Below are 15,178 nucleotides of genomic sequence, written 5' to 3'. Positions count from 1 at the left end.
GGAGAGGGTTAAGAGGTATAAACCAGTATGTATTAGTATAAAATTCCCTCATAGCTCAGCTGGTAAAGAACCCGCCTGCAATGCAGGAGACCCCAGTTCAATTCCTGGGTCGGGAAAATCCGCTGGAGAAGGGATAGGCTACCCACTCCAGTATTCTTGGGCTTCCCTGGTGGCTCAGCTGGTAAAGAATCCGCCTGCAAGAGACCTGGGTTCAACCACTGGGTTAGGAAGATCTCCCTGGAGAAGGGAAAGGCTACCCACTCCAGTCTTCTGGCCTGGAGAATTCCATGGACTGTACGGTCCATGGGGTCGCAGAGAGTCGGACACAGCTGAGCGACTTTCACTTCATTTCACACTGGTATAAAATAAAGTACAAGGATATATTTTACAGCACAGGGAACAGAGCCAACATTTCATAATAAGTATCCATGGACTACAAGTTCACCAATTGTGAATCACTACCCTGTACACTGTGGGTCAGCTGGTAAAGAGTCGGCCTGCAATGCAGGACAGCCGGGTACAATCCCTGGGTCAGGAAGATCCCCTGGAGGAGGAAATGGCAACCCACCCCAGTGTTCTTGCCTGGGGAATCCCATGGACAGAGGAGCCTGGCAGGCTACAGTCCCTGTGGTCAGAAAGAGTCAGACACAGTCGAGGGACCAAGAGTTTCATTTCATACTGTATACCTGCAACATATAACATTGTACACCCATTGTACTTCATAAAAGATGATTATTAACAAGAAAGCAGGTATTTATGAACCAGTTGTGCTGTGCTGTGCTTAGTCACTCATTCGTGTCTGACTCTTTGTGACCCCCACGGATTGCAGCCCGCCAGGCTCCTCTGTCCATGGGATTCTCCAGGCAAGAATTCTGGAGTGGGTTGCCATTTCCTCCTCCGGGGGATCTTCCCGACCCAGGGATCCAACCTGCATCTCCTGCTTGCCAGGTGGATTCTTGCCCACGGAGCCACCAGGGAAGCCCTTTGCTGTATCCGCATCCATCGGAAAACACGCCACGTCGTGGAACAGGGGCGCTGAAGGGGACACGGGGGTTGGCAGGAATTGCGGGTGGAATTTGAAGGTGTCTCCAGCGCTTCAGCCTGTGGAGTTGAGGACCAGGTTATAAAAAAGCTGGTGCTGCTTCTCACATCCTCAAGATGCTCTTGGGGGACTTCCACCGTGGTCCAGTGGTTAGGAGTCTGCACTTGCAATGCAGGGGGTCTGGGTTCCATCCCTGTTGACGAAGCTGAGGGGAAAATGGTCTTTGATTTCTCGGATACTGGCAGCAGAGAAACCACCCAGGAGAGTGTGGACGGCCAGACCTCGGCCCAGCTGATGGGCTCTGGAGCTAACGCTACTGGACAGACCCACTGGACTCATTCGTGTTCTTTTTTTTTTTGGCTGGGGCACTTGCGGTCAGGTGCACGGTGATCTGAGCTGAAGGACAACCCCCTGAGCCATCTCTTTAAGGCTGGATCTATTCACTCAGTCCGTTCGGATTATGCATTTCCCAGCGATCACGGACGAGACAAGTCCCGTGCAGCCCGAGGGCTGTGCCAGCTCGGATGGTCTCCACACACAAACTCCGCTGACAGATTCGAGCAGAAACTCTCTGACTCCAGTCGACAGCGAGGAGGCTCCGGGTGCAGGGGGAGTTCAAGGTGACCTGGGAAATCTTCAAGGGTCATCTGAGCAAGCCCTGGGCAAGAGCATTGTGGGCGGAAATATATTTTTACAGCGGTGGCCCGGGCATCGCTGTCGTGCCTACAGCCCCACAACCCCACCGTGTGCCAGACGCATCGGATCATCTGGGGATTCATCTACTGGGGGAGCCAGGTGTGGACGGCAGCACCCTGGATGCTGGGTTCAAAACTCCCAGGGTCCCCACTCATGACTAAACCCATGATTAAGTGAGCTGCTGCTTGGCTTTCCAGGTGGTTCAGGAGTCAGGAACCAGCCTGCCAGAGCAGGAGGTGTAAAAGACGCCGGTCTGATCCCTGGATCAGGAAGATGCCCTGGAGAAGGAAATGGCAACCCACTCCAGTATTCTTGCCTGGAGAATCCCACGGACAGAGGAGCCTGGAGGGCTACAGTCCGTGGGGTCACCCAGAGCCAGACACGACTGAGCGACTTCACACACACACACACACACACACACACACTATAAATGGAGAGAAAGCGTGTGACGCGAGTCAGGACCAGGGGGGTGACCGTGACCCCAGATCCTCGTCACACAAGCAGGACCCACGGGGTGGGCGGCTGAGGGACCCCAGGGTTGGGGGTAGTAGACACACGGTCTCACCATGGACCAGGGAAAAGGCAGACGTTCAAAGAGCAAACGACGGTGATCAGAATCTACCTTAAGTCAATGGGGAAATCATTAATGAGAGCACCGTTTGGAGGGGTCCACGGCTCAGTGCATCCACCGTGCTCCCCATAACATCATCTGCCTGTCACCACGGAGGGAAGACCACCATGCCTGCCCCATGCCCCAGGAGCAGGGCAGACGTGCTTCTCCAACCAGCAGCTATTCTTGGCTGGAAGCACCTCACAGCCTCTGATGTACGTACATCCAGGATGCCTGGGGTCGGCAGGATCGGAAACACCCAGCCTTGTGAACAGCATTTGCATTGCACAATTTACAAGAGCCGAGATGTGGATGCAGAAAAATGTTGCAGAAAAATGGATAAAGAAGGTGTGGTACATATATACAGTGGAATATTACTCGGCCATGAAAAAGAATGACATATGCTTTTTGCAGCAACAGGGACCTAGAGATTATCATATTAAGTGAAGTAAGTCAGACAGAGGAAGACAAATATCCTGTGGTATCAGTTATACATGGAATCTAAAAACACAGTCAAACGAACCTATTTACAAAACAAAGTCACAGATGTAGAGAACAAGATGATGATTACCAAAGCTGAAAGATCCAACCAGTCCATCCTAAAGGAAATCAGTCCTGAATATTCTTTGGAAGGACTGATGCTGAAGCTCCAATCCTTTGGCCACCTGATGAGAAGAGCTGACTCATTGGAAAAGACCCTGATACTGGGAAAGATTGAAGGCAGGAGGAGAAGGGGACGACAGAGGATGACATGGTTGGATGGCATCACCGACTCAACGGACACGAGTTTGAGCAAACTCTGGGAGGTGGTGAAGGACAGGGAAGCCTGACATGCTGCAGTCCATGGGGTCACACAGAGTCAGACACGACTGAGCGACTGAACAACGACAACATTTGGGCACTTGCTCCTCAATAATCGGACCCCAGTCCCCGCTTTCCTGACTGCTCTGGACACCGAGGCCCCCCGGGGCCAGTGCCTGGAAGGCCAGCTCTAACGGTCCTTGGTCCATGAGCTGATTTATGCTATGAGTTCCTAAACTAATGAAGATCAACAGTGAAAACTGGGTTACTGTGTACCTGGCCAGGCAAGCCATCTCTGTTCTTTCTCAGGGTTACCACTGACACATTTATTTGGCGGGGGGAACACACAGTTTTTAGTAATCCTTGATGTTGGGAGATTCATCTGGGAGAGTGATGGGATGTATTCCTGCAAGGACACACCATAAATTCTGAGCAGTGAACACAAACCTGTCCAAGTTCCGGCACAAGGATGGGAAACGAGATCCATCAAATTTGGACGGGAATAAATGATAAATATTGACCGGCTCTGCAGGACGTCCACTATTAATCATTCTCGGGGTGGATGAAGCCCCAGCCTCGATCACGAGTTCCCCCACCAGCGGAGAGAGGCAGTCTCCTTCCATTTGTGTGCACAAATATTCCCCGACTGGAATGCCGAACATCTGCAAAATCCTGATTGCTCTCTTTAATAATAAATTTTAGGGACTTTCCTTGCACTGTGGGCTTCCCTGGTGGCTCAGTTTGTAAAGAATCTGCCTGCAATGCAGGAGACCTGGGTTCGATCCCTGGGTTGGAAAGATTCCCCTGGAGAAGGGAAAGGCTACCCACTCCAGTATTCTTAGGCTTCCCTGGTAGCTCAGCTGGTAAAAAATCTGCCTGCAATGCGAGAGACCCGAGTTTGATCCCTGGGTCGGGAAGATTCCCCTGGAGAAGGGAAAGGTTACCCACTCGAGTATTCTGGCCTGGAGAATTCCACGGACTGTATAGTCCATGGGGGTCACAAAGAGTCGGACACGACTGAATGACTTTCACTTCACCAACTGTCATGGACATAATTTACAGCTTCAGAACATGACTGCTTTCTTTAGAACATGAAACTTTGCTCTGACAGATACTGCAGAAGCAACACTGTAACAAATTCAAGAAAGACTAGAAAAGTGATCTCCATCAAGAATGGTAATAAAAATAAATAAATAAATTTTAAATATGCAAAGCTAGCGAGGACCACCAGCTAGCCATGACCTTCGGAAAGCTTTCCTGTGGGACGCGGCTGGGGGTGTTCTCCATGAGACCTGATGCCTGGGGTGGTTTAACAGGAGTTGGTCCTACAAACACAAGCTCCACCCACCTTTTTTAAAATTTCATTTATTGATTTTTTTGCCGCACAGGGTTTTTGCTGCTGCTTGGCTCTTTCTCGCTACAGTGAGTGGGGATTACTCTCTGCAACTCTCTGAGTTGCAGTGCTCAGGCTTATCATTGCGGATCACAGGCTCTAGGGAATAAGGGCTTCAGTACTGGTAGCACACGGGCTTAGTGGCTCCAGGGTGTGTGAAACTTTTACAAGACCAGGGATCAAACCTGTGTGCTCAGCACTGGGTTCGGGGTGAGGGGGATTGGTAACCACTGGACCACCAGGGGAGTCTGAATCCAACTCCTTTGAACCAATCGCCTTGCAAGGAGGAGTTGCTATCCCAGAGGAGGGTCCCGGGCAAATAGCTTTGGTTAACTCAGCGGATTCTATTGAACACCATCAGTACCATGGACAGGGCCTTGGTCCCAGAACTCAGGAAATGGGTTTGCAGCTGCTGACTCAGAATATTCCCAGTATCGTTCCCTTTAGAGTTGTGGTTTGACCTTAATGTCCATCAGCATGGGGTACATATGTGCATTGGAGGAGTATTCAGCCGTGAAAAAAAGGATGAAAGAAAGCCATTGGAAGTAACAAGCATTAACCTCCAGATCGTCATACTGGGTGAAGTTAGTCAGACAGAGAAGGAGAAACAGCATATGATACCCCTTATATGCAGAGTCTAAAGAGAAATGATACAATTGAACTTAGTCATGAAGCAGAAACTGACTCACGGGTATAGAGGAGGAGGAAATGGCAACACACTCCAGGGTTCTTGCCTGGAGAATTCCCTGGACAGAGGAGCCTGGTGGGCTGCAGTCCATGGGGCCACAAAGAGTCGCACACGACTGACCAGTTAACACACACACACACACACACACACACACAGGCTTAAAGAAAAAAATTATGGTTACTGGGAGGAAGGATGTGCGAAAAGGATAGTTAGGAAGTTTGGGATGGACATGCACATACTGCTATACTTAAAAGGGAAAGAGGGAACACTTCCAAACTCATTCTACGAGGCCACCATCACGCTGATACCAAAACCAGACAAAGACCTCACAAAAAAAGAAAATTATAGGCCAGTGTCACTGATGAACCTCAATGCAAAATTCCTCCATAAAATTGTAGTGAACAGAATCCAAGAACACATTAAAAGGATCATACACCATCACCACGCTCCTAGGGGAGACAGGAAGGAAGGTAGTGGAAGACAGGGAAGCCTGGCGTGTTGCAGTCCACAGGCTCGAAAAGAGTCAGACGTGACTGTCCGTGGCATTCTCCAGGCAAGAACACTGGAGTGGGTTGCCATCTCCTTCTCCAGGGCATCTTCCCAACCCAGGGATTGAACCCACGTCTCCTGCACTGCATGCAGATTCTTTACCGTCTGAGTCACCAGAGAAGCCCTGAGCACACTTTACCTCATTTTAAAGCAACACCCTAAAATCGATTATCCTGATAGCGAAGGCCAAACACATTAGTGGAACACAGCTTCAGCAATAACTGAAACTATATTTCCATGGTAATCCCGCTTTCCCCAAGGACTGCCAGAGCTCCTGTCTGTGCCTGAATTAGCCTCTGGAGTTCACCAGACCTCACCATCATTTTTCCAATTTATTGTTTCAGTTCAGTTCAGTTGCTCAGTCGTTCCTGACTCTTTGTGACCCCATGGACTTCAGCACACCAGGCTTCCCTGTCTGTCACCAACTCCTGGAGCTTGCTCAAACTCACGTCCATCGAGTCGGTGATGCCATCCAACCATCTCATCCTCTGTCGCCCCCTTGTCCTCCCACCTTCAATCTCTCCCAGCATCAGGGTCTTTTCCAATGAGTCCGTTCTTCCCATCAGGTGGCCAAAGCATTGGAGCTTCAGCTTCAGCATCAGTCCTTCCAATGAATATTCAGGACTGATTTTCTTTAGGATGGACTGGTTGGATCTCCTTGCAGTCCAAGGGACTCTCAAGAGTCTTCTCCAACACCACAGTTCAAAAGCATCAATTCTCCTGAGCTCAGCTTTCTTCACAGTCCAACTCTCACATCCATACATGACCACTGGAAAAACTTCGAGTAGACAGACCTTTGTTGGCAAAAACATTTATTGTTTACTTGGAGGAAAATTACTTTACGATGCTGCTTTTTTTCTGTAAACACCATGAATCAGCCATAAATATACACTCAGCCCTCCTGAGCCTCCCCCCATCCCACGCCATTCCACCCTCTCGATCATCAGCCTCTTATTCAGAGTGAAGAATTGGGGACATATCACTCAGTCACGAAAAGGAATGAAACTGACTCAGCTGTAGGGATGTGGACGAACCTAGAATCTGTTACACAGAGTAAAGGAAGTCTGAAGGAGTGAAATAAACATCATATATGAACACATATATGTGGGCTCTATAAAAACGGTACCGATGAATCTATTTGCAGGGAAGACACAGAGGTGCAGACGCGAAGAACAGCCTTGCATCACTCACCGTTATTCACCAGGACGTGGAGGGGCAGTTTCTTCATTTTGAACGTCTGGACGAACTCCCGGATAGACCTCATGGACGCCAGGTCGCAATACAGAAACTCCACTGGAGGAAGACAAAGAAGCGAGGTCAGCTTTCAATGCACCACACACGATACAGTCCATCAGCGTTCACTCGGGAGGGACATGTTAGGATACTCTGGAGTACAGACAGAGGAAGCTGTGTGTGCCACGTCACCCAGCCCCTGAGAACAAGGGAGTGCGTGTTTTCAATGCTTTCCCTAAAAAAAATAACAGAGGGAGCCTGCGTAAGGGGTGGGCGTAGTCCAGGATCAGTTACTCAGCACGGTCATCGTCCTGCGAATCGTGGGTGACCCCTCCGCCGGACGACACCCTGGGAAGGTGAGGATGCATTTGAAAAGTTGAAGTGTTAGCCGCTCAGTCCTGTCCTGCTCTATGCGACCCCGTGGACTGTAGCTCACCAGGCTTCCTCTCTCCATGGGGAGGCTCCAGGAGACCCCGGTTCGATCCCTGAGTCCAGAAGACCCCCTGGAGAAGGGCATGGCAACCCACTCCAGTACTCTTGCCTGGAGAATCCCCATGGACAGAGGAAGCCTGGTGAGCTACAGTCCATGGGGTTGCAAAGAGCAGGACCCATCTCCTGCACTGCAGGCAGACTCTTTACTGTATGCATTTAGAAATTTAAAAAACAAATAAAAATCAATAGTTGCTGTATGTCGGCTGAGCCCAGGGGTTTAAAAAAAAAAAAAAAAAGCAACATTAGGCACTTATCTTTTGCATGTTTCCTTTTTTAACATTTTTTTAAAAATGTGGGCCATCTTTTAAAGTCTTTATGACCTTGTTACAATACTGTTTCTGGTTTATGCTTTGGCTTTTTGGCCAAGAGGTATGTGGGATCTTACCTCCCCAACCAGGGATGAAACCCATACCCCTTGCCTTGTAAAGCAGTCCCTTGCATGTTTTTTAAATGCATTTTTTGTTTTGTTTTGTTTTTTTTTTGCTCTTTTGATTCTGTTCTCCATGGCAGCAGGCTGTGGCAGATTGGGGAAGACGGAGCTTTGCCGCAGGGAGTTGGGAATTTCTGCTCTAGAAGTCGGTGCCATCTGCACAGGAATTCCCAACACGCTGTTCTAATTTCCCCCTGAAACACTCCCAAGAATGTTTAAAAAAAAAAAAAAAGAGGAAAACCCACACGATTGCTAATAACTACAACCGATGGTAAAAAAAAAAAAAAAAGGATGCGTGGACCCACACACTCAGCTTCCAGTCCTGTCCAACTCTCTGCAACCCCGTGGACTGAGGCCCACCAGGCTCCTCTGTCCATGGGATTCTCCAGGCAAGAGTACTGGAGTGGCGTGCCATGCCCTCCCCCAGGGGATCTTCCTGACTCGGGGATCAAATTCAAGTCTCCTGAGTGTGCTGCATTGGCAGGCAGGTTCTTTACCACGAGCGCCTTGTGGGAAGCCCCAGAAGGGCCATAATTGACAAGCAACACTGGCACTGATGCCTCGTGCTGAGAGCACTGCCCTGTGAGCGGGTCACTGCATCTTGCTTGCTTTCTACCCGCTGGTTCGAATCTTTTCATTTTTTATCGCCGTGCTGCACAGCTTGCAAGATCTTAGTTCCTCAACCAGGAATCGAATGAGGGCCCTGGCAGTGAATGCGCCAAGTCCTAACCACAGGAATGCCCGGAAATTCCTTACGCCCAGTCTCGTCATCAGCACCAGTTTCCACATCCACTCGGGAGCTGCCCCTGTCTCTCACCTCTACAACAGCATCACTGGAAGGAGGGGGGGATACGGCACAGGGGGTCTGTCGTTCAGTCACTCAGTTGTGTCCGACTCTCTGCGACCCCACGGACTGCAGCACGCCAGGCCTCCCTGTCCTCCACTGTCTCCCGGAGCTTGCTCGTACTCATGTCCATCGCGTCGGTGATGCCATCCAACCATCGCATCCTCTGTCATCCCCTTGTCCTCCCGCCTGCAATCTTTCCCAGCATCGGGGTCTTTTCCAGTGAGGAAGAGGAGCCCCTAAATCAAGTCCTGCTGCTGGGGAGGGCAGACTGCTCCCCGCAGAGCAGAATGCTTGAAGAGCTCCGTCTTTGAGAAGAGCGGTACAGAAGACAGGTTACACAGTGTGACCCCTGCCTCCATCCAGCAGAGGCAGCAGGACTGACCACTGAGAGGGCAAGGCACTCACGGGCGTTAGGGCTTCACCTAACATGCAGCTAGGGGTTGCATACCCGCAGCGATGGACACAGTGAGAGGCGCTGGAGTAACTGACGCAGCAGGGCTCTTGGCGGAGACAACCGGTGACAGTTAAACAATATTTTTGCCTTTTTGTTTATTTGGTTGAAAGTGAAGTCGCTCAGTCGTGTCCGACTCTTTGCGACCCCACGGACTGTAGCCTACCAGGCTCCTCTGTCCATGGGATTCTCCAGGCAAGGAGACTGGAGAGGGTTGCCATTTCCTTTTCCAATTATTTATTTGGTTACTGTGGGTCTTTCTTGCAGCACACAGGATCTTTAAGTCGTGGGCATGGGGCATCTAGCTCCCCCACCAGGGGCTGAACCCAAGCCCCCTGCATTGGACACTCAGAGTCTTAACCACTGGACCACCAGGGAAGCCCTGTAGCTGACATTTTTCACTTGACCTGGGGTGCCTTTAACCTAACCTTTCATTTCTAGCTACATAATTATAGAGAAACGAAGGCTGCCATGCTCTGAGAATATTCAGGGCACCCCCTGATGCTGCTGCTGCTGCTGCTAAGTCACTTCAGTCGTGGCCGAATCTGTGCGACCCCATAGATGGCATCCTACCAGGCTCCTCTGTCTCTGGGATTCTCCAGGCAAGAACACTGGAGCAAGTTGCCATTTCCTTCTCCGATGCATGAAAGTGAAAAGTGAAAGTGAAGTCGCTCACTCGTGTCTGACTCTAAGCGACCTCATGGGCTGCAGCCCACCAGGCTCCTCCGTCCCCTAGGGGACAAGAAACAGAACATGTGTCATGCAGCCGGCTGGAACACAGAAGGTATACCAGTTGTCTGGGTAGCAAAATATAGCCAGAAACTCAGATAACAGGTAGGGGCTGGAGTTTGAAAGAGTTAAGAGTTAAGTCAAGGGTCTGATCCTGATGCAGGAAAGAGTGAGACTGAATGATAAGGGGCTGGTCATGATACAAAACCAAGATGGTGGCCTCCCACTGGGAGACCACGTTGAAGGCAGGATGCAGGAGGATTCTTCTATAAGCTCATGATGGAGTTTTTTAAGGCAGGGATTAAAAGTTAAAAGGCTGAAAAGTGTCAGGCTAACAAGGAAACACCAGGCAGGGCTGGCCCTTTTGAGACAAGGAGGACGTGGTTCAGGGCTAAAATACCAATGGGACAATGCGGATCGTTACCTGTGGGTCCATTGTTCAGGCAACGCGAAGGCATGACACAGACGTAGAGAACACGTGTGTGGACACCAAGGTGGGGAGAGAAGGTGGGAAGAACTTGCGAGATTCGGATTGACACATATGCACTCTGTGTCAAACACTCTGTGTAAAATAGATAAGTAACAAGCACGACTGTATACCTCAGGGAAGTCTACTCAGTGCTCCGTAAAGACCTAAACGGGAAGGGAAGCCAAAAAGGGACGCTCTGTGTATACATACGGCTGACACCTTGCTGCACAGCAGAAGCCCATAGAACATTGTGAAGCAACTATATCTCAACAAAGATCAATAAAAAATGTTGAAGCCATGATGGTTATAGTTAAGCAGCGAAATCCTCTGCTGCCATTTCTTCATCAGAAGATTTCTAACAACGCAACATCACAGGCTCTTTGGCAAAACCCATTAGAAACGCAGGAAGAGGTGGGCAGAACCGAAATGGTTCTGGGAGAACGCCATGTATATCTTTGAGCATCTGAGGAATCGACAGATAAAAAAAAAAAAAAAAACAAAAAGCAAGGACCCAGAGAAGACTGTGGATAATACATCTGACAAGGTTGGGAATACAAATTAGCACACAGGGACGAGTCCAAGATAGGAAGAAGATTTTAAAATGATAGGTGTGTACTTCTAACCGAATGAATAATAGGCTCGATTTACAAGTAAAATAGGAACATCTCAAGGAAATGAGTACTTTAATTGGGAAAAGGACTGACTGTTACGATCTAATCAAGCAAATTAGGACTAATCAGGCCAACAAATATGGGATAAATAGGAAAAAAATTCATGAAGGAAAGACACTCAGAAAAAACAGGAGAGGGCATCAGACGGTATTTTATCAAATCCTTTCCAACTTTCAAAAACCAGACAACCCCAGCTCTAAACTGACTAACTTAGAACACAGTGGGTGGAGGGGAGCCTGAACTGATTCTCCTTATGACGTGTGCATGTTTCTGATACAAAAAGCTGCCAAGAAATCACATCAGAGGATCTCACTGCTGTTCAGTCGTTAAGACTTCGCCTTCCAATGCAAGAGGCGCAGCTTCGACCCCTGCTTGGGGAGCCAAGATCCCATATGCCTCGCGACCGAAGAAATGAAAACATAAAGCAGAAGGAGTATTGTAACAAATTCAATAAAGACTTTAAAAATGGGGGGAGGGGAAGACAATGAAAAAAAAAAAAAACACCAGAATGGGAAGAGAGAGCTCACATTAATAACTACAGATGAAAAAAGAAAACCATGAATGAAAAGGCAAATTAAAACGTTTCCACTGGGATAAAAAGAACAGTGAAAAGTGCAAGTGAATGTGTTACTCAGTCGTGTCTGACTCCTGGCGACTCCGTGGACTGTAGCCTGCCAGGCTCCTCTGTCCATGGGATTCTCCAGGCAAGAAGACTGGAGTGGGCTGCCATGCCCTCCTCCAGGGGATCTTCCCCACCCAGGGATCGAACGTGGGTCTCCTGAGTCTCCTGCATTGACAGGCAGGTTCTTTACCACTTAGCCACCTGGGAAAACCTCTCTTACAACGTCCCTCTGTGCCCACCTGAGCCTCAAGCTTATCCCTATCAAGCAATGACCGGGTCCTCAGAATCACACAGACCCCTCGCTGCAGAGCGATATGGTCAGGACACACGTGTCGACCTCCAGGAAAGTTCATTTCTGTAAGGCTCCCACTGCCTCACCCCCACCGCAGAGCCATCTCAGGAAAGCGTTACAGTAAAGCTCAAGCCCTAGAGCCTCAAGCATAAAACCACCACCACCACCACCAAAATGGCAACCCACTCCAGTATCCTTGCCTGGAGAATCCCATGGACAGAGGAGCCTGGACGGCTACAGTTCACTGGGGTCGCAGAGAGTCGGGCATGACTGAGTGACTGAGCACACATATAGTATTCCACTGTGGGCTTTGCACGTGGCTCAGGGGTAACGAATCCGTCTGCCAGTGCAGGAGATGTGGGTTCGATCGCTGGGTGGGGAAGATCCCCTGGAGGAGAGAATGGCACCTTACACCAGTATTCTTGCCTGGAGAATCCCATGGACAGAGAAGCCCGGTGGGCTACAGTCCATGGGGTCAGAGAGACTCAAACACGACTCACCAATTAAACAACCACCATCACCCAAAAAGCCAACAGTACAGGAAAAAAAAACTTTGGTAAAAGTTGCTAACATCTGTGCAACTTTCAGATTACAGACCATTCAAATGTTTCTGACCTCCAGGTGTGTTTGGAAGATGAAATTAAAACGAGAACACTCTCGACGGACGCTAACTGACCCCAAGGCACCTAACAGATGTCCCCAAAGCACTTCGCAACTAAAGAGAAAAGAGTGACATTGGACTGACTCAGAAGCCAGCCGGTTGGGAAGCAATCAGAGTCATGCTTGGAAACAGTGATGTTTAAAGAGCTTCAAAAGCAATTCCTACTCCCGGGAGGTAAATGGTTCTCCTGGGGATCTTATTTACTTCTTCCATCAACCGGGCAGGGCCAAAAGAAGCTTCCGCCCAGCCCAGATGATCAGAGCCCCTAATTAGCGTGGGTTTAATGTGTTCCCCCCACTGTGTATGGATGACGCCACCCAGATGAAGTCAGCACGGCCCCACCATCAACCCCGGGGAGCTTGCGTACGGAATCACGGGAGAAATGCAAATTTAACTGCCTTGACGTATCACCTTGCACCTGTCAGAGCGCCTACGAGCAAAAAGTTAACACAAAACAAAGGCGGGAAGAGGGTGGAGAGAAGGGAAGCCGCCTACGCCGCGGGTGGGATACACGTGGGCGCATCCACTACGGAGAACAGCGTGGAGGTTCCGTAAGAGGCTAAAAATAGAGTGACCCGGATGACCCTGTAATCCCACTCCTGGGTGTTTATCCGGGGAAAACGCAAAAGGAAACGCGCATCCCAGAGTCCATGGCAGCGCTGTGTCCAATAGCCGAGACGTGAAACAACCCGTCGTCAGATGAGTACGCGAAGAAGACGTGGTACATAAATAAAATGCGGTACTGCTCTTCTCTACTCGCTGCTGCCGCTGCTGCTGAGTCGCTTCAGTCGTGTCCGACTCTGTGCGGCCCCAGAGACGGCAGCCCACCAGGCTCCCCCGTCCCTGGGATTCTCCAGGCACGAACACTGGAGCGGGTTGCCATGTCCTTCTCCCATGCATGAAAGTGAAAAGGAAAAGGGAAGTCGCTCAGTCGTGCCCTACTCTTAGCGACCCCATGGACTGCAGCCTTCCAACCAGGCTCCTCCGTCCGTGGGATTTTCCAGGCAAGAATGCTGGAGTGGGGAGCCACCTCTGACCCTATGAACTGTAGCCCGCCAGGCTATTCTATTCATGGGATTCTCCGGGCCAGAACACTGGAGTGGGTTGCCATTTCATACTCCAGGGGATCTTCTGAACCCAGGGATCCAACCTGCATCTCTTGCATGGGGAGGCAGACTCTTTATCACTGAGCCACCTGGGAAGCCAGCGGTGGAATATTACACAGCCATAAAAAAGAATGAAATCATGCCAGTTGCAGCAACACGGATGTACCCAGAGATGATCATAGTAAGACACACAGACAGAGAAAGACAAACACCATATGATATCACTTATATGTGGCATCTGCTTTTCTGAAATATACAAATGAATTTATTTTCAAAACAGAGACAGACTCACAGATATAGAAGACAAACTTATGGTTACCAAAGGAGAAAGTGGAGATGGGATAAACTAGGCATTTGGGATGCACGCTAATATTGTTGTTTAATCACTCAGTTCACTCCAACTCTTTGCGACCCCATGGACTGCAGGACGCCAGGCCTCCCTGTCCATCACCAGCTCCTGGAGCTTGCTCAGATTCATGTCCATCAAGTCGGTGATGCCATCCAACCATCTCATCCTCTGCCGTCCCCTTCTCCTCTCGCCTTCACTCAAGAATCCCGTGAACAATATATATCGTCCTCTAAATTAAATATACTAGATAACCAACAAGGACTTCTTGTATAGCACAGGAAACTGTACTCAACATGCTGTGATAACCGACCTGGGAAAAGACTGGAATGAAGCCCTCTAAATAGCTCAGTATTTATAAAAAATGCTTTGGGCATCAAGCAAAGCTGTAGAACTCTGTGGCCTCATAAACAGTGTCTGTGGCCTACCACAGCTGCACTTTTGGAAAGTTCTTGCGCGGATCTCCTAAAAACTGGAGTTGGGACCGACTCAATAAAAGGTTTTCACGTTTCTACATTACCCAAGAACAGGAACTGGAGAAGGACATGGCAACCCACTCTGGTATTCTTGCCTGGAGAATCCCATGGACAGAGGAGCCTGGTGGGCTGCAGTCCATGGGGTCGCAGAGAGTCGGACACGACTGAGTGAGTAACACACAAGAACAGGGAGGTTTCTGGTTCGTTTTGTCTCCGGCTACACTCGTTCCTCCAGTAACAGACAGGAGACACCCAAGGCATGTGTTACTCACTGTTCTTTTTTTATTTTAAAAAAAATTTTATTGGGGTATACTTGATTTACAATGCTGTTGTTCCATTCATTTTTTTTTAATATAACTTTATATTTTGGCCATGCCGCGTGGCTTGCAGAAGTTTAGTTATCTGACCAGGGATCAAACCCAGGCGCCTGCAGTGGAAGAACAGAGTCTTAACAACTGGACCGCCAGGGAAGTCTGTCCATTCTATTGTAAAGAATATTTGTTTTGAAAAAAAAAAAAAAAGGAAGCAAGGAAGGGAGACAGGGAAGCAAGGAAAGGAGACAGAGAAGAAAGAA

General features: G+C 49.3%; 1 protein-coding gene across 8 annotated transcripts in view; it reads right to left on the bottom strand.

The window, feature by feature from the left end:
- Positions 1 to 15,178, bottom strand: part of DHRSX (dehydrogenase/reductase X-linked) — a 263,342-nt gene that overhangs the window by 149,719 nt on the left and 98,445 nt on the right. For all 8 annotated transcript variants that reach the window (XR_009734803.1, XR_009734804.1, XR_009734802.1 and 5 more), the window contains exon 4: positions 6,971 to 7,072. Coding sequence is in view for 3 of the 8 variants with exons in the window: in XM_061408286.1 (XP_061264270.1) it covers positions 6,971 to 7,072 (102 nt within the window). In the remaining 5 variants the exon portion in view is untranslated. The remainder of the gene's footprint in view (positions 1 to 6,970; positions 7,073 to 15,178) is intronic.

This window comes from Bos javanicus, chromosome X, assembly GCF_032452875.1.
Source record: "Bos javanicus breed banteng chromosome X, ARS-OSU_banteng_1.0, whole genome shotgun sequence".
NCBI lineage: Eukaryota > Metazoa > Chordata > Mammalia > Artiodactyla > Bovidae > Bos > Bos javanicus.
Note: the sequence above shows the minus strand (reverse complement) of the source record. Positions and strands in the feature narration are given on the sequence as shown.